Consider the following 26,968-nt stretch of genomic DNA (forward strand, 5'->3'; position numbering starts at 1 on the left):
TAAGTTCATCTGTATCATTTTTTTAGATTCAATATATAAGCGATATTTGTTTTTCTCTTTCTGACTTACTTCACTCTGTATGACAGTCTCTAGGTCCATCCACATCTTTGCAAATGGCACAATTTCATTCCTTTAAATAGCTGAGTAATATTCCATTGTGTATATATACCACATCTTCTTTATCCATTCCTCTGTTGATGGACATTTAGGTTGCTTCCATGTCCTGGCTATTGTAAACAATGCTGCAGTGAACATTGTGGTGCATGTATCTGTTTGAGTTATGGTTTTCTCCAGGTATATGCCCAGGAGTGGGATTGCTGGGTCATATGGTAGTTCTATTTTTAGTTTTTTAAGGAACCTCCATACTGTTCTCCATAGTGGCTATGTCAATTTACATTCCCACCAACAGTGTAAGAGGGTTCCCTTTTCTCCACACCCTCTCCAGCATTTATTGTTTGTAGATTTTTTGAATATGGCCATTCTGACCAGTTTGAGGTGATAACCTCATTGTAGTTTTGATTTGCACTTCTCTAATAATTAGCAATGTTGAGCATTTTTTCATGTGCCTCTTGGCCATCCATATGTCTTCTTTGGAGGAATGTGTATTTAGTTCTTCTGCCCATTTTTTGATTGGGTTGTGTTTTTTTTTGTTTTTGTTTTTTTGATATTGAGCTGCATGAGCTGTTTGTATACTTTGGATATTAATCCCTTGTCAGTTACCTTGTTTGCAAATATCTTCTCCCATTCTGAGGGTTGTCTTTTCGTCTTGTTTATGGTTTCCTGTGCTGTGCAAAAGCTTTTAAGTTTAATTAGGTCCCATTTGTTTATTTTTGCTTTCATTTTCATTACTCTAGGAGATGGGTCAAAAAAGATCTTGCTGCAATTTATGTCAAAGAGTGTTCTGCCTATGTTATCCTCTAAGAGTTTGATAGTGTATGGCCTTACATTTAGGTCTTTAATCCATTTTGAGTTTATTTTTGTGTTTAGGTGTTAGGGAGTGTTCTAATTTCATTCTTTTATATGTAGCTGTCCAGTTTTCCCAGCTCCACTTCTTAAAGAGACTGTTCTCCATTGTATATTCTTGCCTCCTTTGTCATAAATTAGGTGAACATAGGTGTGTGGGTTTATCTCTGGGCTTTCTATCTTGTTCCATTGATTTATATTTCCATTTTTATGCCAGTACCATGCTGTCTTAATTACTGTAGCTTTGTAGTATAGTCTGAAGTCAGGGAACCTGATTCCTCCAGCTCCATTTTTCTTTCTCAAGATCAGTTTGGCTATTTGGGGTCTTTTGTGTTTCCATACAAATTGTAAAATTTTTTGTTGTAATTCTGTGAAATATGCCATTGGTAATTTGATAGGGATTGCATTGAATCTGTGGATTGCTTTGGGTAGTATAGTCATTTTCACAGTATTAATTCTTCCAATCCAAGAACACGGTATATCTCTCCATGCATTTCCTTCTCTCTAGAATGATGGTGAAGGTGTAGATTGCAGCTCTATTTTAATGATGCTGAGAGAAAACAAAGGATACTTATTTAAGTGAGCATTGGGCTGTTTTGCTATGGTTTTGGCAATATTCCATATGTGAGGTAGTGCCCAAAACCAGCTCTTCACACCTTTAGCTCATATTGAACATGGGCTCCACTAAAATCCCAGGACTTCACTACCTTTCGTAAATATAAGGTATTAGTCTAAGGTAGATATAAGGTAAAGGTAGATAAGATATAAGGTAAAGGTAGATAAGATATAAGGTAAGGTAGGTATAAGGTAAAGTCTGTTCTATAAACTCACTGATTCACAACGGTTTGGTGAGTAACTGAATGTTTCAGTCTCAGGAGTATTTTTTGAGTGGCTTCCTAGATCAGATTAAATATACATTCTATGCATTTTAGTAAGAAATGTAGTTTAGCTTCAGTACCTAATAGAGTGAGTAATGCACAGGTGCCCTGGTGGAACTGTAAACCTTTCTAGTTGTCCATGTGGCAAAACAATGTAAAGAGCCCTAAAAATGCTGACAACCTTTGACTTAGTAGTTCCTCATCTAGGAATCTACCACCTCCTTTATATATTTTAAATGTTTTAAACATTATAAAAATGAAATGAGTTTTCAGATAAAGAAGAGAAAAATCGTATTTTGATATTGTCACTAATGAGCTGTAAAAGCTGTGATTTTGAGATGTTTTTATAGTAGTTTCTAGTTTTTTAAACTCTTATCTGTGCCTGTCCAGGTATTTGAGTACTTAATGACCATTTTCTCCTAATAATACAATATTTTCTACATGTATGCACAGCACCAGCAGGGCCACCAGTTGGAGTGAAAGTGACATTGATAGAGGATGACACTGCCCTGGTTTCTTGGAAACCTCCTGATGGCCCAGAGACGGTTGTGACGCGCTACACTATCTTGTATGCATCCAGGAAGGCCTGGATTGCAGGAGAGTGGCAGGTCCTACACCGAGAAGGTATATATGATCATAATTTACCGAAGGGCATGAAAAGTAAGGTTATTAATGATAAGGAAACAAAGGGAAAGAGGGATCTAGAGTTTGTTTTGAATTTATGTTTATGAAGTAACAAATGATTAAGAATTTTAGTTTTGTTCAAAGGACATTGGGAAGCCATCAACATACTTTAAGCATGAGCCTGATTTCACACTTCAGAAAAATCACTCTGAGTATTGTGAATAGAAGAGGTTTGGTAGAGGAGGAGTAGGGGTAAGAATAATGCAAGGAGACTAGGAAGTAATTGTTGCAGTCCAGGAAAGAGAATGATAAGCCCGGGTTAGGGTGGCAAGGGGTGAGATGTAAAGAAGAGGGTGGTTGAAAGACAGTAAGGAGGTAAAATTAACAGAACTTGGTCACTAAGGGAGGGAGAGAGAAGGTAAGGAAGTGAGAATTGTTATAGATAATTACTAGATTTCCAGCGGTTGTGTATCTTGCACTGGAGTAGCAAACACTGGAGAAAGACCTGGTTTAATGGAGAAGACCTTTGTACAGCTACTAAAACGGCCCACATTCAAATAAATTGACCCATATGAATACTAGGGTCCACTTAAGTACAGGGAAAAGCTGCTTAGGGCTTAGGAACACTGAATTTAAATTGTTTAATACCAATTTTATTTTGGCTGAGAAAAACTGTATTCTAGAATTTAACATTCTTACTTCATGCTGTTATAATATGCCCTTTTTAAATTTTGGAATCTTTCATTTGGACAGGTCTCATATGCCAGTGTTTGGATGGACCATCACATAAACAGTATAATTTCATGATTTTGATACTTCTTTTAACTTCTTATTGAATTATAGTTGATTTTGATACTTTTTAAATTCAGACATACATGCTAAGAACTGTTTTCCAGGCAATTAAAAGCTTAAGAAGGATTTTGAGAAGGAAATTTGTTTTCCAGCTACATATTCTAAACACTTTACAGTGCCAGGCACTTCCACATACATTTTACCTTTTAAGGGGAATATTCACCCAATTAAGAGAATACACTTTAAGGTCACTTATGTGGATGTAATCAATATAACACTTTTGTAGTTGTAAAATAAACAAATGGTAACAGAAGCTGGAGTTTTGATAGTTGCATATTCATATTTTTCATTAAGCGGGTGCCCCACTAAGTAATGATTTCCTAGTCGCTGAACAGCCTGGAAAGTAATAATAAGTACCTCCCAGCAATACAATTTTGTGTTTTATCCATTATCTACTGCTCCCTAACAAACCACTCTAAAACTCAGCCATTTTATTTTCTCACACTCTCTGAGTCAGCAGTTTGGAGTGGGATCAGCTGGGCAGTTCTTCTTTTGGTGTCTCCTGAGGTCACTCATGAGGCTCTGATCATCTCAGGGTTTCAACAGGGTGTGGGTGGCATAAAAACAGTGGGAGAACTCCAAAATCCGGGAGAGAGGAAAGAAGCCCCACATACAAAGCTTTACAGACCTCTGCCTGATTCACATTTGCTAACATCCCACTGGCAAAACGAATCATGTAGGCAAGCCCAGACTTAGTGTGGGAAGAGACTGCCCACAGGTATGGAGAGATGGAAGCGTAATTTATGCAGGGCTATTCATCTTACAGTCTGCCACAATATTCTTAAAATATATAATTCAGTTTTCATTAATTAATTCCAAAATGATTCATTGACACAACATTTGACCAAGTGACTAACCTGATTTAATGAGTGTTATATAAGTACTTATAAAAGAATTTTGATCTCATGAGCACATACTTCCTTTGGCTCTTCATTTGTACCTGCCTAAAAAGAAACAGTATTTAGTTTTGGTTCTTTTTAATGCATTCATTTGTCAGTTTCAGACAAGGCCCAGAAAACAACATTTTTGCCTCATTGATGGCCCAATAGCAAAATGAATTGTAATTAGTTTTTACTTCTGTATAAGCCTTCCTAACTATATAATAAAGCATAGGGGGAAAATTCTATTTTTGCCATTATGCTGCTTGTGTAAATTTAAGAAACATTATCAGTGAAAAGCTTTTGTCTCTTGTTAAATGTAGGGAACCTTTTTCATAGCTAATGCTAGTAATTCATAGAGAACAAAATAAACAATATAAGTAAAAAGCAATTGAGTTTACTTTTTTCAGAGAGAAAAATGTAAAGAGTTTGAGGGGGCTTCCCTGGTGGTGCAGTGGTTAGGAGTCCCCCTGCCAATGCAGGGGACGTGGGTTCAAGCCCTGGTCCGGGAGGATCCCACATGCCACAGAGCATCTAAGCCCGTGCGCCACAACTACTGAGCCTGAGCTCTAGAGCCCACGAGCCACATCTACTGAGCCCCTGTGCTGCAACTACTGAAGCCCACATGCCTAGAGCCCATGCTCTGCAACAAGAGAAACCACCGCAGTGAGAAGCCCGTACACCACAATTAAGAGTAGCCCCCGCTCACTGCAACTAGAGAAAGCCCACACGCAGCAAAGAAGACCCAACACAGCCAAAAAAATAAATAAATAAAATAAATAAATTTAAAAAAAAATAGGGGAAAGAATAAAGTGATGGAGGTAGCGGGGTAAGTTCTTTTGAAAGAAATGACATCTGAGCAGAGACATATGGATATCTGGGGGAAGTGCAAAGGCCCTGAGACAGAAGTGCGCTTGGCATTTTAGAGGAACAACAAGATGGCCAGGGTGGCTAGACAGAGTGAGGGGAAATGGGAAATGAGGTGGGGAGGTTGCCAAGGGAAGATCTGGTAGGCCAGACTTCCTGGACCACGGATTTTTTTCTAAGAGGGATGGAAGACATTGATCTGATTTACATTTTGAAAGGATTACTTTGGCAACCCCCTAACAGCCTACCTGAAAAATTGACTATAAGGAAGTAAGAGCAGAAATTGGGAAACCACTTAACTTTTTTAGTTCTTCTTTTTCTTAAAGTATATTTTATTTTATTATTTATTTTTGGCCACGCCATGGGGCATGTGGGATCTTAGTTCCCCGACCAAGGATCGAACCCATGCCCCTCACATTGAGAGCATGGAGTCTTAACCACTGGACCTCCAGGGAAGTCCCTGGGAAACCATTTAATTCGCAGGTGTCTGTGTGAGAGCTAATGGCAGTTTGGACAGGGATAATAACAAGGAAGGTAATAAGAAGCTATGAGAACATAATTTGAAGGAATAGTCTACTCGATTTGCCACAGATTGATGTGGGGTATAAGAAAAAAAAGAAACAAAATTGGTGGGGGAAATCAAAAGTTTGATTTTGAACATGTTACATTTGAGATGCCTCTTGGATGTCCAAGTAGAGAGGTTGAATAAGCGGTGGGAGGGTTAAGTTCATGGGAGAGGTATGGACTAGTGGTATAACTTAGAAGTCATCAGTATATAGATGAAGTTAAGACTGGAATTGAAAAAACAAAATCACTTAGTATGGACAGAAGAGAGAAAGGTATGAGACTGCATACTGGGACTTTTCTCCAACCGTAAAATCTTATGCTTTGCTTTTTTAAAAATAAATTTATTTATTTAATTTTTGCCTGCGTTGGGTCTTCGTTGCTGCACGTGGGCTTTCTCTAGTTGTGATGAGCGGGGGCTACTCTTAATTGTGGTGTACGGGCTTCTCACTGCGGTGCTTTCTCTTGTTGCAGACAGTGGGCTCTAGGCATGCAGGCTTCAGTAGTTGTGGCACATGGGCTCAGTAGTTGTGGCCCACGGGCTCTAGAGCTCAGGCTTAGTAGTTGTGGCTCACTGGCTTAGTTGCTCCACAGCATGTGGCATCTTCCCAGACCAGGGCTTGAACCCGTGTCCCCTGCATTGATGGGCGGATTCTTAACCACTGCGCCACCAGGGAAGCCCCCAGAGTCTAATATATTCTGAGAGGTTTTTTGTTTGTTTTTCTTTTTAGCATGAAACAGTGTTTTATTTTATAAGTTAAAAGCATTTGTGGGCTTCCCTGGTGGCGCAGTGGTTGGGAGTCTGCCTGCCAATGCAGGGGACGCGGGTTCGTGCCCCGGTCTGGGAGGATCCCGCATGCTGTGGAGCGGCTGGGCCCGTGAGCCATGGCCGCTGGGCCTGCGCGTCCGGAGCCTGTGCTCCGCAACGGGAGAGGCCACAGCAGTGAGAAGCCCGCGAACCGGAAAAAAAAAAAAAAGCATTTGTAAGATTTGATAAATCTTTACTGAGTAGTTTATAAGTCAAGGTGCTCCAGAGAAAGAGAACCAGTAGTATTTGCATGTGTGTGTGTGTATGTATGTACAGATAGGTAGGTAGGTAGATAGAGTGGGAGAGAGAGAGATTGAGATTGAAGGAACTGGGGCTGCTAAATCTGAAATTTGCAGAGCTGGTCAGCAGGCTAGAAATTCTGACAGGAGTTGATGTTGAAGTCTTGAGTCTGGAGGCAGAATTCTTTCCTTTTCGGGGGTACTCAGTGTTTTTTCTTAAGGCTTTAAACTGATTCGATGAGGCCCACCTGTATTATGGAGGGTAATTTGCTTTACTCAGTCTACTGGTTTAAACATTAATTTCATCTTAAAAAAGAAAACTTCACAGCCATATCTAGACTGGTGTTTGAGCTAGCAACTGGACACTATAGCCTGGCCACGTTGATATCTAAAACTGACCAGCATAAGTACCCATTAGGCACTAAGCATTGCTCTGGACACTGGGGACACAGCAGTGAACTAAAGAGAGGAGGTCCCTGAGCCCCATGAAGCTTGTGTTCTTGTAGAAGTCTGAATGTCATTTCCAGGGTGAGTTGGGGGTGGGAGGGGCAGGCAGAGGAGGAGCTGGGGAGGTTGGGGTCTGGGAAGCCAGAGAAGAGACACGTGATAGCATGAAGGTATGAGGTGATGATGTTAAGACTGGAGTGACAGCAGTGTGCCTGCAGTGGAAGGCGCTAATTGGAGGCGGAATGAATAGTAATTAGTATTTGGGGATGGACATCAGCTCTTCATTTTGCAGAGAAGAAAACTCAGGTCTGGAGAGGTGATATGACAAGTTAAAGATCTTGTGACATATGGTGACATTCTTTTCTTTTTCTATAAATGTGTTTATTTATTTATGGCTGCGTTGGGTCTTCGCTGCAGTGCGTGGGCTTCTCATTGCGGTGGCTTCTCTTGATGTGAAGCACGGGCTCTAGGCACGTGGGCTTTGGTAGTTGTGGCACGCAGGCTCAGTAGTTGTGGCTCGCGGGCTCTAGAGCACAGGCTTAGTAGTTGTGGCACACGGGCTTAGTTGCTCCGTGCATGTGGGATCTTCCCGGACCAGGGCTCGAACCTGTGTCCCCTGCATTGGCAGGTGGATTGTTAACCACTGTGCCACCAGAGAAGCCCTGCTTTTATATTTTAAATGAACATTCCTTTGGTAACAAATGGCTCATATTTTAGTATTAGTTCAGTTGGTATTTACTGAGAATTATCTTGTGCAAAGCATTATGCTAGCCACCTTCAGCTGTTCACATGTGAAAAAAAATTTCTGTCCTCCAGAAAGGGAAGAGAGGAGAGCAGAGGTGAGGAGGAAGACTTACTTTCATTGAGTATATACACTTGTGTCAGACACTTGTCCATGGTAGTTCATTTAATCCATATAATAATTATATGAGGTGGGAATTATTGCCCCCACGAGGAAAGTAAAGTTCAGTGACATGCCCCAAGTTGCAAATTACTTAATTGGTAACATGCCAGGACTTGATCAACATTGATCCAACGCTGAGCCTGTTAACACTGTCCGGTTTGTGAAACTCCTAGTCTAGCTAAAAGTTCAGACGTGTGTAAAAGGCTGTAGACTGAAACAATCACACCAACTGGAATTTAGACCATTTGCTGAGAGAATATAGGGACAGTCAAATCACTTTAATATTTGGGAACTGGTTTAACTGCTCGTATGGGAACCTGAATGTTATAGTTTCCTTTTTTTGTCTGAAGGAAGACTTCCTGTGGGAGAAAGGGGAGTGTGCATACACACATATACACACACAGCTCATCCATTTGTAATGTTTAAATTAAGCGAAAGAATTTTAATTTCACTAGTGATTGACTTTGCCAAACACTTTCTAAAATTAAATGTAAAGTATTCTATGATAAAATGGAGACTCCATTTATTTATATGTTGGTAAACAAATTGAAATGTTCTTCCATCTAGCTAATGGTAACATGTCACAATATGTTGTTGCTTTTTAACTCACCTGCCTAAGAGCAAGTGGCAGTGGAAAGACACTCTTCCTGGTTCTAAATAGGGGTCAGTGTGTTTATTCAACAGTTGTGTATTCAAGTAGCTCACACTCTTTCTAGGCCAGGTTGAAACCGGAGCACATGAAAGCAAACTGTGTTCAGCTCCTCGCGCTGCCACTGGGTCCAGCTCCCTCCCACCATGTGACCTGCAGAGGTAGCCTCTGAGTCATGGCCTCAGCTCTAAGATCACCCTGCATTTCGCTTGCATAATGAAATATATTGTAGCAAGTGCACTAGTGTAGCCAGCTCTGAGCTGGCGGTGACAGCTACCAGCTGTTGTAAGCTCTCTAAAACTATTTATTGTAAGGGTGCCCTGCATCAGGAAAAAATGAGAAGAAATTACCCCAGGGAAGCTAGGTTTCCCTGTGAATATCCACCCATAAATGCAGTGCAAGAACAACTTCCTAGCTGAATTTCTTTTATACCTGGTTTCTTAACATTAAGACTAATTCCTAGGGTGGGATTCCCTTTGTAAGAAAAATACTTCAGTGCCGTGGCAGGACAAGAGCAGAAAGACACCTCAAGAAATAGCAGTGCCCAAATAGGAATCCTTCTTGGCAGTCATGCCATCAGAGAAGATACCTTTCAATACCAAATATATATAAATTCAAATGATGATTCATTTTGGAGAGAAGTAGATGCTAGCCAGGTTGCTGGTGATAATTTTGATAGTTAATCTGAGGTCTTAGCCTTCAACACCGTGAGGTTCCTACATAACTTTGGCATCTTCTTGCCTGTTTATATTCAGGAAATCTTAGATAATGATTAGGAGGGTGAAAAATATATTCATACTTTCAAAAATAATTGTTTCTAATTTAAGAAATAAGAACAAAATCATTTATCACAATTACTGTAAGTGGTTTAAACATTTCTAAAAGAAAAAAAAAAAGATACTCATTGGAGTTCCCTGGCAGTCCAGTGGTTAGGACTCAGCGCTTTCACTGCAGTGGTCATGGGTTCAGTCCCTGGTCAGGGAAGTAAGATCCCGCAAGCGGTGAGGCATGGCCAAAAAAAAAAGAGTCTCACGTTGGATTTTTTTTTATTTATTTTTTTTTTTGTGGTACGCGGGCTTCTCACTGTTGTGGCCTCTCCCGTTGCGGAGCACAGGCTCCAGACACACAGGCTCAGCGGCCATGGCTCACGGGCCCAGCTGCTCCGCGGCATGTGGGATCTTCGCAGACCCGGGCACGAACCCGTGTCCCCTGCATCGGCAGGCGGACTCTCAACCACTGCACCACCAGGGAAGCCCTCATATTGGATTTTTTAAATCTACTTGTAATTGTTGAATCTGAGTTCATTGTGTTATTTTGTCTTTACCTATGTTTGAAATATTCCATAATAAAATGTTTTTAATGCTATTTGTATCCATACCTATGTAAAGAGTAAAAAATTACATATATGTTTATATATATATATTTTTGGTTAAAAAAAAGTGTGTATTTATATATATATATGTATATACATATATGTATCCAAACAAAAATACATGTTGATTTTACGAGCTACTCTTAAAACAAAATTACAGAGAAGGATTATATAGGGGCAGTGTGCATGGCACAATGTTAAATGAAAACTCTAGGATATAAAAATGCACGTAGTAAATATGTACTCACACATGTACAGTACACACACGTACACAGACACAAATACACAAAAATGTTAACAATGGGAGATTGTCATTTTATTTATTTTACAGATGTTTTCTAATAAATGTGTTATTTTTATAATCAGAAAAATATTTTAAAAATAAAGGACCATGTTTGTGTGATTAAAAGAATAAATAAAAGACAGTTTACTTAATTTGTAATTGATATATTTATAGGGGCAATAACCATGGCTTTGCTAGAAAACCTTGTGGCAGGAAATATATACATTGTCAAGATATCTGCATCCAATGAGGTAGGAGAAGGACCCTTTTCAAATTCTGTGGAGCTGGCCGTACTTCCAAAGGAAACTCCTGAATCAAATCAGAGGCCCAAGCGTTTAGATTCTGCTGATGTCAAAGGTTTGTATACTGCCATAATCATTGATTTTCCTTAAGAAACGAAAACACACATTGTTTTCCAGCTCCCCTCTGCTTTATTTCTGCTCCTCCCGTGACCATATCCCTAAACCCATACTCGGCTCCTTGAATTCTTGCTGGCAAGGTTCTGATGTTGTGGAGCTGCATGGCTCTCCCTGCACTCCTAGAAGGAGAAAACACTTCCCTCAGAACTAACTGTGGTTTTCAGACCACTGTGTCCCAGTTACTTCTCCTCCCAGCTGTGCATCCACCAAGACAGATGAGCCACACCACCCCTGAGCTGATGGGAGCAGGCGTCTGGGGGTTTGTGGAAATAAATGGCAGTGATGGTTGTGGTGTTCAAGCTAAGAAGAGCATGGTTTTCATTAAGAGTTTTCCCCACCAAAACAACAAACAAAAACAAAAACCCCATCCTCTCCAGAGTGAAAGTTATTTCTCTCCAGAAAGCAATTGGAAAAAATACCTTTAAAGAGCCATTCTCACTCCACTCAGGGTATCGTCCTATTGTTCTGAAGGACGCCAGGGCCCCCTGTGACCCAGGACTAGACACGTCCTTTTTCCCCTCTCTGGGGGAGGGGGCCTGGGTGGCGATGCAGGGTGTGGCAGGAACAGCTTCAGATTGAGGAGGTGCCAGCTGAATTCAGGGCGGGATTTAAAGGCTCTTAGTTCCTCAGAGGATAGTCATTCAGTATTGTGGGATGGACACTTTGGGAAGGAGAGAGAGAAACAAAGAGAAGGGCAGGGCAGTCAGATTTAAGCACAGGAAGGAGGTAGCCACAGTAGCTGCCGTATCATCAGGGGAAGCGGAGAGCAAGGCTCGTATTCGCTTCCCAGATACCTTGCTAGTCAAAGTGCCTAGAGACCAGCTGCACAAATGGCACCTGGGAGCTTGTCAGACATGCAGAATTGTGCGTGGGCTCTACCCCAGACCTCGTGAATCAGCATCTGTCTGCATTTTAACATATCCCCTAGTAACTCTTATGCACATTAAAGTTTGAGAAGCACTGCTGTGTAAATGAAAATGCATAAATGGAAAACTAGTCTTCAGTATACAGATCTGCTTTTAAGGTAATATGACATGAAAGCTACCCTTTGGCCTGTCAGTGAACATCTATGCCTTGTGCCTTTTAGCGTTATAAATTATGAACTGATGTTCATGTTTGATATAATAATACCTAGAACTCATATTTAGAATCTTCAATATGAGAAGATAAGCCAATTTTAAGGTCACTGATAAAAGAGTAATACGTCTTCTTTGCTTAGACACAGATACTGTCAAAAGTTTTCCTATGAGAGGAAGACACATTGTTGAAAAGCTAATATCTGAGAATTATGATAAATGGAATCATTTACTTTTCTGATTGACTCTGAGTACATGTGTTTCCCCTTCCAGTTTATTCAGGCTATTACCATCTGGACCAAAAATCAATGACCGGCATTGCTGTAGGTGTTGGCATAGCCTTGACCTGCATCCTCATCTGTGTTCTCATCTTGATATACCGAAGTAAAGCCAGGTGTGTTTCCATTGCTAGAGATGTTGATGTGGTTAAAAAACATTTAAATTACAGTAACCACAGAAACAAATTGAAATCAAGTGCCTTTTAGAGTAACTTGGATTTTCCACTTTAAAATGAATGTATTATTACTTGGGTTCTTACAGCTATAGAGATGTGCTCACTTTGGCAAATTATTCTCTCACCATTTGAAAAAAATTACTGTACCAACAAAATACTCTTCAATGAGGACCTAGTTTTCTCATTTCCTTGGTATTTTGAGAAACACAAAGTATATCCTTTGGATTTTTAAAGAAAATAACCCACTTAATATGATGTATCTGCTGATTGAGGGATTCCTTACTTCCTGGAATATTTTCATATTTAAGTAGCCTGAAATGTCTGAGTCACTTGAGAGCTCTACCCTCACCACCATAGGTCATATGTTTGGGATTCTCCAGACATGGATTAAAACAAATGTAATAACTAGGGATTAGTTCTCTATAAACTCTTGTCAGGCAATTTTATCAGTGCTTTTGACTTCAGCTAAATTCTCAGCATTCAGTGAACCTCTCTGTTTCTAACCTTTTATATTTTGGCTTTTGCTTTCATTTATTAAGGTTCTTTATTTAAAAAAATCAAAGTCAAATACACATCATTTTTAGGTAATCTCCATCACTAGACTCTCTGCATTATCATAGGTTTTTCAGAGTTTATTCTATATGTTTTTGGTACTTGTGCATAGAAACACACTCAGAAAACATGTTAATGAAAGAATTTTAAAGTTTTTTGTATATGGAACTGGCTTAATTTTACTGTCCAAGTTTCTCACTTCAAGAATTTTTTAATGAAATCTTTATGTACATTGTTTTAGTGATGCCTAAATCTTGCATAAGTGCTACTGTAAATTTGTCATCATTAATTGTTACGTTAGAGTGACAATCTGCAGACCTGAAGGAGAGCATGTAAATTTTTTAAACTACAGTTTCTCCATATATTATAAATAAGCGACAATAATAAATAATAGTACTTTATAAATATTAAGGTTTTTACTAAGTGTAAAGAGTAATTTTATATAAACAGACATTGGGACAAAAAAAACAAGCCTTCTCACATCATAAAAGTTTGCAGCAGTGAGTTGGAGTTATAATCTAATAGTTTCTAAAGATATTTAAGAAAGAAACAAGCATTAAGGAACTCCATTGTTTGCAAAGTTGTGAACTTCCCAGATTTCACCAAATTTGGTACATTTACTTCTCTCTTCTTGTGGACTTAGAAAATTTCCTTTTCTTGCAATATTTCAGGAAATCAACTGCCTCCAAGACAGCACAGAATGGGACTCAACAATTATCTCATACCAGTGCCTCCCTAGCCAATGGAAATGAAGTAGGAAAGAACCTGGAAGGAGCTCTAGAAAATGAAGAGTCCTTAATGCCAATGATCATGCCGAACAGCTTCATCGATGCCAAGGTACTCTGAGCTGAGCGACTGTTGTGCTACATAGTCCTTCCTACCATTCATCTTATCTTTATGCGTAAAATCTTTTTACCAAAAAATTGTATGTTGAGTGTATTGTGTCCATACTTCACATAATGAAATGTGAAACCGTTTCACCCAGATCCTTCCTTGCATACAATATTTGGGGAGAAGATAGGGATAGATAAAAGAATAAAAGATGAAGATAAAGAAAATATGAGAAAGTAGCATAAATTCAATTAGTTCGGATTATGTGGAGCTGAGATGTCTTAAATAAGGACATCAAGGTCATCAGTCCATATTTACTACAATTTGGATTGTTGTGTGTATACTGGATGGACGATTTTTTATTAATCCATTCTCAACTTAGTTTATTTGATTTTAGAACTAAATGGAGCATCAGCACATTCCAGGTGTGAATGAAAATTTTTTAAATATAGAGTATATAAATAGATGTCTCAAAATCCTACCCTGTACGGCCTTAGGAAGTTGGATATAGTAAAGAGATGTCATTGGAGGATAATACTTCATGTCCTTTCCACTATGTGTAATAATAGTACAGCGATAAGCATTATGAACACCAACTGAAAATTATTTTTAGTCACTTGCAGCATTAGATATCGTGCATTATTATAATAGCCCTCATAACGAATGTGCTGTAAATTAAGTATCTGCAAACTATAGCCCAGCCCAGGCCAGCCTGCAGTCTGTTTTTGTATGGTCATCTCTGAGCTAAGTATGTTTTTCACATTTTCAAAGGGTAGTTTGGGGGGAACAAAAAAGGAGGAAGAGGAGAAAATGCAACAGAGGGCATGTGTGGTCTGCAAAGCCTAAGACATTTACTATCTGCCCCTTTACAGGAAAAGTTTGCCAAATCCTGCTATAAATTCTTCTTCCCCAACCTTTCCCTAAAATTTAGAATACCAAAAATATTAAAAAATTTCAGGCAATTTTGATGTTAAATTTTATATAATTATATTTAGCAGATGCAATTTACGTGTATCTAGCACAGTGCTATATACTATATATATTATGGGTAAATAATAGTACATTGATTTTTGCTACTCCTGTTGTCTTTTTGTTTGCAACTTAATTTAGCTTTTATTTTCTGATACAAATGTAAGCCATTTAATTTATTTCAAATTAATCTAGAACATTAGAACCTAAAACTTTTAAATAAGCACAGAAAGTACCAAAATACACTGTCATTCTGTTATTACTAACTTGGAACTAGACATGAGAAAGGATTGAAGAGAAGTGAAGTGGGGAGGAAGACATGGGAAGAGAGAGGGAGAATCTAAAATGAAAGGACACAGAGCAGAGTGGGGGCCTGAATTGAAGCAGAGAAGCCAGTTTGGAGGCCAGGTCTCTGAATTCCCTTGGGTTAGCCTAAGAGCTGATCCCCCGTCTATTGCCATTTTGTTGAGCATATGTGGGCCCATTTTTCTCTTCCTAAATCCTTTTTAAATTTTTCAACCATGTGAAAAGGTTGAAAAAATTTAATAAATGCACAAATAATTGTCAGTATCTTTTCATACTTTTGTATCTCTCTATATATATTTTTGTTTCCTCTGTCATTTGAAAATATGTTTTGGAATCCTTACACTTCACCCCAAATACTTCAGCATATATATCTGTCTTAGGAATAAACCTATTATATCTTTTTGATCACGAACAAGTACCTTGTATTTGTTGTGTGCTGCTGGTGTAAAAGAAGAAATAATAATGTCTGTGATCATTTTTTTCTTTTAACATTTAAAAATTTTGTGTACTACTTGTAATAAACTGAAATCTATAATATGTGCATTTTCCCCTTTTATATCTCCAGGGAGGAACTGACCTGATAATTAATAGCTATGGTCCTATAATTAAAAACAACACTAAGAAAAAATGGCTTTTTTTCCAAGATTCTAAGAAGATAAAAGCTGAGCAGGTAACTCACCCATTAAATGGAAAAAATCTTTTGCTGCCCCTGGTATATGAGATGGTAATTTTAAAAAGAGGAAAATGTAAGTGAGTTTTTTTTTAACTTCTTTGTTCTTTCTAGCCGTGATTTTATTAATTAGGGGCATGACTCTATGGAAAGCCATGGGGATTGATGACCGAAGTGACAATTGGAATAGTAATCAGAGCTGTGGTTTTCAGTGGGAGTTGAGGGGCAATGGAGAAAGGGATGGGTCAGGAGCCTTCATCAAAATCACTGAAGAAGCCTTTCGACATTTCACTTGCCCCAGTAATTCTGATGTGTTCCCACTCCTCGGAGAACCACTGACCTAGACAGTTCCTTCATGATGGTCTTTTACCCATGTACTCGATCAGTTTGCTAGCTCAGCACACACACAGTGTGCAAAACCAGATTTGTTATTTTTTAAGAGCACTCTGTTATCACTGATGGTGTTTTATGTATTTTTACCCAGCCTCAAAGAAGATTTACTCAAGCGGTCTGCTTTTACCAGCCAGGCACTACCGTATTAATCAGTGACGAGGACTCCCCCAGCTCCGCAGGTCATACAGCCAGCTTCCCAAGACCCTTTGGTGTTGCAACTGATACTGAGCATTCAGCGAATAGTGAAGGCAGCCACGAAACTGGGGATTCTGGAAGGTTCTCCCATGAGTCCAATGATGAAATACACCTGTCCTCAGTTATAAGTACCACACCCCTGACCCCCAGTTCCTTCACTGGCACTGATTCGAGTGGAGATCCCTCGATGAGAAAGTGTGAAGAACATGCAGTGCCATCAGATGCTGAGCAGATTTCCTCTTCAGTTCCTCAGCCACCATCTGCCATGCTCCGCTTTGATAAAAAGGATTTTCCAATCTAGATAGCCACGTCCAGGTATTCTCACCTTTAAGTCTTTTCGAAGGACAGTGAACAGGGAGCCAAAGCCTTTTGTGAAAATCATGATATCTTATTGGGTATTTCACCTTTTTTGAATGTGTTTTTTTTTTTTTTTTTATCTTTAAGCTCACGTATTTTGAATGTTTCAGTGTCAGCAATGTGAAAAGACAGTCAAGATATTTGACTGGATTATGAAATATATCACTGGAGCAAAGGGAAGACTTTTGAAAGCCCCTTTGCTGACTATCTACCTCAGTTTGCCACATGGCAAACTCAGAAGACAACTTTGTTACCTCATTTGTTGTGATAGTTTCTCAGCTACATAACCGATGATACTTCCTAGTAGCGTTTTGTTTTCATTGCTGTATGTGTAATGTGTGTGATCAAAGGAGTCATATAGGTAGATGAGTAAGAATGTTTATCTGAAGCTCTGATTTAAGAAACAACAGCAACAAACTATGACCTCTGTATGGTTTGGATAATTTAACACCTCCAACTGTGAGGACTGAAACCGCAGAGAAGAGAAAAGTGGGACTGTTGACTTTACTGAATGACCAAAACAAAAAAGCATATCTCTTTTGAGAATAGAACTGTTCAGTAGCATACAGGGACTCCTATTGCTTCTAGAGCCTTTATGTTGTGGGCATTAGAGTCTTGAGTGCTTTATCTGCTGTATCCCAAGTCTCAGCCTGCCTAGAAGCCGTGCCTTTTCTACCTGCTCCTTTGCCTGACAGTTGGCCAAAGGCTGCACTGTCTAGTTTGCAAAGCATCCTCAACCTTTCCAGAATTAGTTGCAAAACTCCTTGCAGGAAATAGACTTCCAAAGAGAACAGGTTAGGGTTGGTGTTTTGTGTTGTTTTTTTTTTATCCCAGCTTGGCTTAAAGGGGTAAAGAAGTTTCATTAAATGTTAATAATGAAGATAAATGCAGCAGTAGACAGTAAAATGAACTTGAGGTTATCACGGTAACAGTGCCTTCCATTATATATTATGAAGTTCTTTGCCTTATACCTTTTTAATATTCATGAAGTTGTTCAGGATAAGAGTACAGAAAGTTGCCTTAAGAGTTTCTTGGATTTTATCAGTAACTCTTTTGATGTACAGTATTTTATCAAAGCATTTTGGTTTGTTTTTATGCAGGTTTTGTTTAGGGATAAGTATTCAGATCTCTACCAACTTGGTTGTATTTTCTTGAATTCTTAAGAGAATTTGGTACTCTGTTTAATCTTCCTTCAGTGTCAATGCTGTGAATGAGGAATGCTAACTCCAGGAGTGAGTTAATCCTCTTGCTGGTTTGAAATCAGTAAACTGTTTACTTAGCCACATAGAATAGGCCTTCTTTCAGTAATGAGACAGTTACCTGTTAGGTGCCCAGCAGTGAGAGACAATAAAGAATTAAATACATGGTGTAGAGAAGGGACCCCCTTTTCCTTTTAAAAGTATTTCTTCAAATTATCTGGAAATGACTTTTGAGCCGCTTTTTAAAAGGAATCTTAATGGGTATCCCCCTTGAAACCTTTTATTTGTGGAAGTGGGGGGTCATGTTAAATGGTGTTCTAAAGTCAAAAAAATGTTACTGGATGACAGTCCCACCTCTATCATCTTCTACCCCAGTGTCTGATGACACAACCTTTTTTGGTTGTTTTTTAATCTGTAGTTTTGTGCCAAATTGGATGTGTTCAGAAGTAGACCAACATTAATTGCTAGCATGCACTTCTGAACCAAATTCACAGTCCCCCATTTAGTTATCTAAGTATGGGCTTGATGGCAAAACAAAAAAGCAGAGCTTTAGGTGAACAATCTGAGGCCAGGAAAAATGCTGCTCCTGCCTTTATAGCTCCTGTTTATACTACCTCCTTTTAAACTTATTCTAGTGTTATTTTTTTTTTCCTGTACTCAGGGAACGTTTTGTTACTTTTGAGCTGCCTCATGGAAGCATGGGCAAATTGACAGGGTATGGCGTTTTGGGGTTCATAAGTAGAATTATGTGAGGCCAACTTTTATCAATATCTAAAACTAAGGACTACAGTGAGTTCATTTTATGTTTTTAAACTTTCGTTACAAGGCAAACAGAATCTAAAGTTGAAACGTCATCCATCATGTCTAGGACTCTATTAATTTGAATCATTTTAAAAGCCTAAAATGATGATCTGAAGTCCTTAAGGAAAGTATTTTGTTTGTTTTGTTTTTGATGAATAGGCCCATAGTTATTGTAGATCTTTAGGCTATAACTGTTTGCTAATTATTTACCAGTACATTTTTCACTCTTTCACCTTTTCATTTTGTTCTTATATAAGATTTTTTTCATAATAATCCTATTACCAAAGAATTTTCAGTAGGAAGTGAAAATTTGACTATGATTTCCCCCAAAATTTAATTAACTAGAAACATCTATAGGTATGACGCTTATACAAGTAGTTACTAACCCAGAATAATAGGGTTTATCTTGATTGTTGTAGTTAATTAGACTAGTAATTTTAACTACCTTATTGTTACCAGAGCATTTAAAATAATTTCTTTACCAGCAGATAGTTCCAAAGAATTTCAAGTGTAATTTTTTTTTCTTCAGCAAGTAAATCTTCAGCTCTACAGTATTAAAGTATTTTGAAATTGTTGAAACTACTTGTTGTAGAGAAAAAAAAGTCTTTTCACCAAAGAGAAATATTTTGGTCTCATTGAATAAGGTATTTAGTGAACACCAAAGACTTCTTTTTACTTGGCCAAAGCTAGCTTCTTTGAAGTCTTAAGTATGAAATTGTAACTAAAATGTGAAGGTTCTCTTTCATCTCTCATAGTGGTGTTACTTCATGGTATTTTCACTCTGAAGGGGCAAATATGCAAATAGTAACTATTTTCTTTTCCAAAGACTTATTTGCTGTAAGTACTAATACATGCATGTCATTTTTATGCCAAATATTACAAGATACTGCTCATCAGTATTTTCATACCAAAGATCATGCAAATATATAGATTAGCCTGTAAGTAAGTAAAGATGAGCAGATTTGAAATAAATTTATTTAGAGGCTGATAGGGAATCTAGCTTTAGTAGCGAAAGATATCAAAGGGCTAAGTTTACATAATTAAAAGCAATACAATTATATTGGTATTTATCAGTGTTTTAATTCACGTACTTTTTATCAACAAATTTTTAGAAAACCAAAGATATTTAAGGTTATGTCCACATATAGGCAGATTTAGTTGTACATTAAACCATTGTTTCTTGTTTTTATGTCAACCAAACTTGTCTCTCCAGAACCCTGTCTGTATACAAATAGCATACATAGGGACTTCCCATTAAATCTGCTGATTCAGCCACAGGATGTTTTTGCCAAATGATGTGATACTTTCCTAAGCACCTTGAGTGTGAGATGTCAACAGAAATATCAGCAGGCTTTTCCACTGCAGAGCATTCTGGCAACCCCTGAATCAGTCTGTGCTGTCTTCCTTCTGCCTAAAGTATTATGTGGTTAACTCTGAAGGCTTGAGGCAGTCCCTTAATAATAGGGATGTTCTCATCTCTGGGGAGCAATGGGATATAACAGGGAAAAGAATCATATCACTGTTTTAAGTGGCTGTTCTTTGCTCTTTAAAGTTGTCCATAAATTGAAATATTTTAATTGCATCAAGGGAACAAAAATCTTTTTCATGAAATCTGGAGTTTTATATTTTGATTAGCCTAAAAGTAAGGACACAGCTTTATCCACTAAGTGGCTTTAAAAAATCAGTCTTGGCACCCCAGGGAAATTAGATCCTCAGTGAAATGCTTTTCATTTGCTTTTGTTTCAACCAAGCGCAGTGCCAACGCTGGGAACAATGACAGTGATTTGCATTGGTGTGTCTTGGCTTCATTAAGGACATATGCCAGAAACTTGCTCATGTTGACAACTCAGGGTCATTGTTCAAGTCGATGAAGACACCTTTGGAAACAATTGAGTGTCACAAAAAAAGATGATTTGAAAGGTTTTTTTTTTAAACGCTAGAATATCCAGATGTGGTTCCATCTCAGCAGTGGCTGTAGTGATTCACACATACTCTTCTGTTTCATTGAATATAAATGTTTAATACTGAATGTAAAAAAAGAAAAAAAGTGCCAGTACATCGAAAGAGGCATGATTTAAGACTAAACATGTATTTTGTAGACTTTGTTCCTGACAATTTGGCACATGGGTCTCTGGTAAAATTGCTTTGGTTTAATAGTCATAATTTCTGTGGGCTGTGAGCACAGAGCACAGGGTTCTGGAGATCACCATACACAACCAGTTGTCTAATTGTAAATTTTATTGATGTTTAGAAGAACACATACCTAGAATTCTGTGTGAAGTTGATTTATGCTCAGGACATAAGATCACAGGCTAATGCAATGTGTATGTTTGCAGGCTTTAATCCCCTCAGGCGGTTTCCCTTGGTAAGCCTTTGAAGGTGTTTAAGATTAACATGACAGCCTTGCATTTTTACCAGGCAGATACTGTATTATTTTCTTATTGCTGCTGAAATGAGTTACCACGAAGTTGGCCTTGAAGCAACACAAATTTATTATCTTACAGTTCTGTAGGTCAGAAGTCTGACACAGTCTCAATGGGATAAAATCAAGGTTTGTTTCCTTATCTTTTCTGGATTTTAGAAACTGTAGACCCCACCCCCTATTCTCTCTGACCCCACTTGCATTATCATATCTCTTTTTCTGACCCCAACGGGGAAACATTCTCCAGTGTTAAGGACTCATGTGATTAGTTGGGGCCCATCTGGATGATCCAGGGTACTCTCCCCATCTGAAAATTCTTAACTGAATCACCTCTGCAAAGTCCCTTTTGCCCTGTATGGTAACATATTCAGAGTCCAGGGATTTGGGCGTGGACTTCCGTAGATGGCCGTTCTCTTACGTACAACAGATATATTATGTCTGTAGAATTCTGATCTCCATAAAATGTCTATAGCATTACAGAGATTGGAAGTGTGAAGCCATGTGCCCTTTAGTGATCTTCAAAATGTCAAAGTATGAAAACCTTGGCTTATCGCCTATTGAATGTTTACATTAAACTTTCTCTCTAAATCACTTGCAAAAACAGTTCGGCTTTAAACTTTTTGAATATGTGCTTTGTAAGTTAACATCTCAGCTCTATGTGTTTAACAGAAAGTTTCCTAATATTTGACTCTAACTTTGTGGAATTTCATCAGATATTTTTGAAAACTGTTCATATTATAGTTGAGCTTTCTCCTTTTCTCTTAAGCGATTACGTCGGTGGGGTAGGGTTGGGGGAAAGACCTCAAACGTAGGAACTCAGATTAGATGAGCAGGACCATGCTCAAGTTCATTCTTCATTTTCTTTTAAAAGCATTTTGCAACATTCACCCTTTCTGACTTTTAAATTGGGTTTATTTCTTCAGCTTCACCAGCCACTGTTTGGTTTTCAGTTTGATAGCCTCTTGATTTTCCATCAGCCTTAGCAAGAACCTCCACTTATACTTAGCAGCATGTACAACTCCTAGGAAATTTTGTCTTTGTTTTCTTTGATTTCAATTGTCCCTTTTCCTAGAAAGCTTTAGATCCCACAGCTCTAGTTTGTTCTGATTCCTGGATCATGTCAAGTCAAGCCTTCTTTCAGATTTGAAGGATAATTTATAATTATACCCTAAGTTTCAGCATTTCTTCAATGAACGAAACAAAGCTATCTCCATCATGGGGTGGAGACCGTGATGATATTCTGAGTAAGGTTAAGAGTGCTGGTCATTTTTCATCCACTTCTGACTCTACTCCTTAGGAAGGAATAAGGCCATTTACTGAGCGTATGCGATGTGCCAAGCACATCTTCATCCCTGCACACTGCTACATTCTGCAAGGCAAGTATTACTGCCATTTCAGAGATCAGGAAACAGGTTTAAAATGTCTAACTTGCCAAAGATCACAGCTAGTAAGTGGCTTAGCCAAGATACAAACCCAAGTTGGTCCAACTTCAGGGTTTATAGGATTTCTACTATGATAACATCATCTCAGCTAAGACATGATATTTAATTACCTAGGCTCATAGTGCCTTCCACTGTGTCAACACAACCTGTCCACAGAGTCATAGCCAATCAACAGAGAGAAGTCTGTCTTAGTTACGTTCATTTATTCAAGGAGGAATTTAGGAGGCTGGGCTATAACTCACTCTTTGTCATCTCGTAAACTCCCTTTTTTCCTCGTTTAAAACCTTCTATTTCTCTTAGCCGAAACTGTGTCTGAAAGCTGATGCTTGTGCCTAGAGTTGCAGTAAACAAGGTAGGCATGGTTTCTGTAGTCCTTATCTGTTCAAGCATTTCCTTATTAGACTAGGTGTTCAGAATTTAATTTTATCTTTCGTAATTTTTCTGTAGTCCCCATATCTAAATAGAAATTTATTAACTAGAAAAAGCCAGGTGTGTAAGCAGTCATCCTTTCTTGCTAGATCTGAAGAGCATATTTGTTATTTGAATTCAACCTAATTAATTTAGGAGAGAGCAAAGTTGAGGAGAATCATATAGTAGGACAAGTATAAGGTTAGTCTTTGGCACATCTAAATTCTAGTTTTTGACCATTTTGCGAATTGTTTGGTAGGAAAGTTCTTAACCTATTTTTGTTCCTTTTCTTAACATGAAGTAAGGATACTTTGTTGTGCAGAATGAAGCAGTAGTACTTTGAAAACTTAAAAGTGTAGATAATTATTATCCAAAAGTCATTTCTATAAGGCTGTGAAACATATCTTAACAGATTTTTTTGTTTTACAGGGCAGCCTTTCCAATTACAATTTTGCCTGTGCTAAAATGAAAAATGTTTGCTTTCCTGTATACGCACCAAAAAAACAGAAGAAAGTGATGGATAAAAGATGTAGACTGGGATTTAAACACTCATCTTTAATGTAGGTAAATCTGTAAGATGAATAGGGGAATTTACAGTGCTTTTGAGAGTACTAAACATGAAATCATCTTACCCTAATTTAAATCTTTCATTTTTTGATATCTTGGCTTTTAAAGATCTCTCTCTTAAGGAGAGAGATCTTTATCCCCAGAGGGGTAGATGGGTAAGACAGAAGTGCATTTTTAGGATTCTTCTCTAACAGATCTACTTTTTCAAGATTATGGAGCATTTCTAAATTTATTTAAACTATTCGGAATAAATTTTAGGGTAACACCTACTGGCACCTAATTCTAGTTTACTCAAGTCAACCTTTAAGGCTATTGACAAGAAATATACGATTATCATCTTTTTTTAGAGAAAGGAAATACTTTACCTAACTTTTTCTTGAACCAGCCAATATCACTCTTAGTATAATCCATGAGATTCTGAACACCTTTCTTGATTTACTCAGGTTTATATCTTGTAAGTAGTTCATGGTATGTAGACACAGTCCTAACTTACAAACTTTATCTTTAAAAACGTATGTTACAGAAGTTTCTTTTTCTACAGAACTGTCTTTTAAAATAACAAAAATACTTAAAATGTTTACCTAAAACATTTTTCTCCCTATTACCACATTCTTCATTCTGTTTGCAAATGAAAATGATTACCGATGATTAGCAACATGAGCCTGTTACAGAAATTTGCAAAGCCTGAATACACACACATTGCCTTAGCCTATCAGTAGACTGGAGGACATATATTAAGTAAGTTTGTCTGTCTGTTGCTGTTGTTGGACAAAATTTTATGTCTGTGTATGTGCGATTTTTTTTTCTATTTTCTTTGAAGATGTGAATTAAATGAAAGTGTGGGAGCCAGTTACATTGTTTCATATTATGGGTGTTCTGGATCCTTTCACTCTGTATACAATTTTCTTGTAAGGGCAGCATTTGCAGACTAGCTAATGGACTCTAGAGCTGAGCTATTTTAATTTTATACTTGACTCAGGGGATCAGCTCTGTGAACTCCATTGCATGAAGAAAGCAAATGTTTACCTTGATTTTGAATGTACCTTTTTAATGTCTTCTTAAAACATATTTTGCTTAATAATGTGGGTTTGTTTTCCTTTTCTAGCATCATAGTAAGCATTGCCTAGTACTTTCCCCCTCCCCAGGATAGTTTATATACTATCCTACAGGTCATGCCAAAAATGAATAAAAGTTTAAATGCCAAAATGTTTATAAAACTGCTGTCTAAATACTGATTGATTGCACAGTTTAAATAAAAGTTTTCCTTAGTTAAAAAAAGAAATAAAAATGTTTTCTTTTACTCTTCACTTTTGGGTGATAGAAAATGAAAACTTTGAGTTTATAGAATGATGGCTTTCATATCCTGGGATGGGATGATCATAGAGTCTACTCCAAGCAGTAGGAATAGAGCCTATTTAACGCATCTAAGAATTGTTTTCATCTGGCATTTACTGAATAGCAACAAGGAAATAACAATTTTCCCATTCCAGTAGATGATTGCTCACCTCAGGAACTAAATAGCCTAAAAGCTATGGGTCATCCAGATAGACACATTTCTAATTCAGGTTAAATTTTTGGTTTTTTAATATTATAAAAAATGGTTAAGAAATATTGAAAACACTTCCACTTAAAAAATCTAGAACTAACAGGTAAAATATGACCCAAACAAGCTTTGTAAGATAGCTGAATTCTTATTTTTTAAAAACTCCCAATTTGGGAGGGGAACTGAAAAACAGAACAGGAACTTCTTGAAAGGATATTGTGCTGACTGTGGAGGACATGAAAGAAAGAATTGAAACATTAGAGAACAATAAACTATATATTTAAAAAAAAGAACAAGTACATTAAAAAAAAGAAATAAATGGAATTCCCAGAAATTAAAAAAAAATGTCACTGAATTTTTGAAAATCTGTTAAATAGCGTATCAAATACACTGAAAGAATATTCTAAAACTGGAAGATAGATGTGAGGAAATTATCCAGGATGCAGCACAATAGATAAACAGAAAATATAAAAGAGATAAACAGAAGATTCAACATACATCTGACAGTCATTCTAAAATGAAGGGGAATGAAGGCTAAACAATTTTCAAAAATAATATGACTAATTTATGAAATCCTCAGATTCAGGAAGTATAAACCTCAGTCTAAAAATATAAAAATAAATCCAGGGCTTCCCTGGTGGCGCAGAGGTTGAGAGTCCGCCTGCCGATGCAGCAGACGCGGGTTCATGCCCCGGTCTGGGACGATCCCACATGCCGCGGAGCGGCTGAGCCCGTGAGCCATGGCCGCTGAGCCTGTGCGTCGGAAGCCTGTGCTCCGCAACGGGAGAGGCCACAACAGTGAGAGGACCGCGTACCGCAAAAAAAAAAAAAAAAAAAAAAGAAATCCAAACCAAGATGTCTTAGTGAACTTCAGAACATCAAGGCCAAAGATAAGAACTTAAAGGCAGTTATAGGGGAAAAAATGATAAATAGATTGCACTAAGAAGATTTCTCAATAAAAGAAGCAAGAAGATGGTGGGATAATATCTTCAAAACATCACAAAGAAAAATAACTGCGGTGTGGAGTTCTGTAACCAGATAAATTATAATTTAAATGTTAAGGTTAAGTAAACATAATTCTAGATACAGATATGAGTGAATTTACCACACACACACTCTTGCTAAATAAACAATAAAGGATATACTTTAGGAAGAAGGAAATATAATACACAAGGAAGATATGAGAAGAAGCAACAATGAGCGGGAAATACAAATCAAAAAGACAGTGAGATACCACTCCATAGCCACTAGGATGACTATAATCAAAAAGACAGATCATAAGTGTTGACAAGAATGTGGAGAAATTAGAACCCTCATAGATTGCTGGTGGGAATGTAAAATGCTGTAGCCACTGTGGAAAATAGTTTAGCAGTTCCTCAAAAAGTAACATAGTGTTACCATTTGACCCAGCAATCTCATTCCTTAGATATATACCCAAGAGAAATAAAACATGTTCATATAAAAACTTGTACAGGCATATTTATAGCAGCATTATTTATAATAGCCCCGAAGTGGAAACAACCCAAATATCCACCAACTGATGATTGGATAAATGGAATGTGGTATATTAACTTAATGGAATGTTATTCAGCAATATAAAGGAATTAAGTACTGATATATGCTACAACAAGGGTGAATTTTTTTTTAATGCTAAGTGAATATAAGCAGTCAAAAACCCCAACATATTGTATAATTCTATTTGTATGAAATGTTCAGAACAGGCAAATCTATAGAGACAAAAAGTAGATCAGTGGTTGTATAGGACTGGAAGGTTGTAGTGAATGGGAAATGACCACTGGTGGATATGAGATTTCGTTTGGAGAGATGAAAATGTTCTGAAATTGATTGTGATAATGGTTGGACAATTCTGTGGATATACTAAAAAAAAAAAGAGCCTGTGCTCTGCAACGGGAGAGGCCACAACAGTGAGAAGCCCGCGTACCGCAAAAAAAAAAAAAAAAAAAAAAAAAATCCATGATGAGCAAAGAGAGAAGTGTGGGTAAATCAACACTGACTATATAAAACAAAAATACTAC

At 37.7% G+C, this 26,968-nt stretch overlaps 1 protein-coding gene across 2 annotated transcripts in view; it reads left to right on the forward strand.

The window, feature by feature from the left end:
• Nucleotides 1–24,609, forward strand: part of PRTG (protogenin) — a 136,055-nt gene extending 111,446 nt beyond the window's left edge. The window contains exons 15-21 of one of the 2 annotated variants that reach the window (XR_013827126.1): nucleotides 2,295–2,465; nucleotides 10,503–10,685; nucleotides 12,097–12,217; nucleotides 13,501–13,666; nucleotides 15,501–15,605; nucleotides 16,090–22,766; nucleotides 23,252–24,609. Coding sequence is in view for 1 of the 2 variants with exons in the window: in XM_079913275.1 (XP_079769401.1) it covers nucleotides 2,295–2,465; nucleotides 10,503–10,685; nucleotides 12,097–12,217; nucleotides 13,501–13,666; nucleotides 15,501–15,605; nucleotides 16,090–16,494 (1,151 nt within the window). In the remaining variant the exon portion in view is untranslated. Of the gene's footprint in view, nucleotides 1–2,294; nucleotides 2,466–10,502; nucleotides 10,686–12,096; nucleotides 12,218–13,500; nucleotides 13,667–15,500; nucleotides 15,606–16,089 lie in introns of both variants that reach the window. The other variant, XM_079913275.1, reaches the window with a different exon arrangement.
• The last annotated feature ends 2,359 nt before the right edge of the window (nucleotides 24,610–26,968 follow it).

This window comes from Stenella coeruleoalba (assembly GCF_951394435.1).
Source record: "Stenella coeruleoalba genome assembly, chromosome: 2".
In the NCBI taxonomy this organism is placed as follows: Eukaryota; Metazoa; Chordata; class Mammalia; order Artiodactyla; family Delphinidae; genus Stenella; species Stenella coeruleoalba.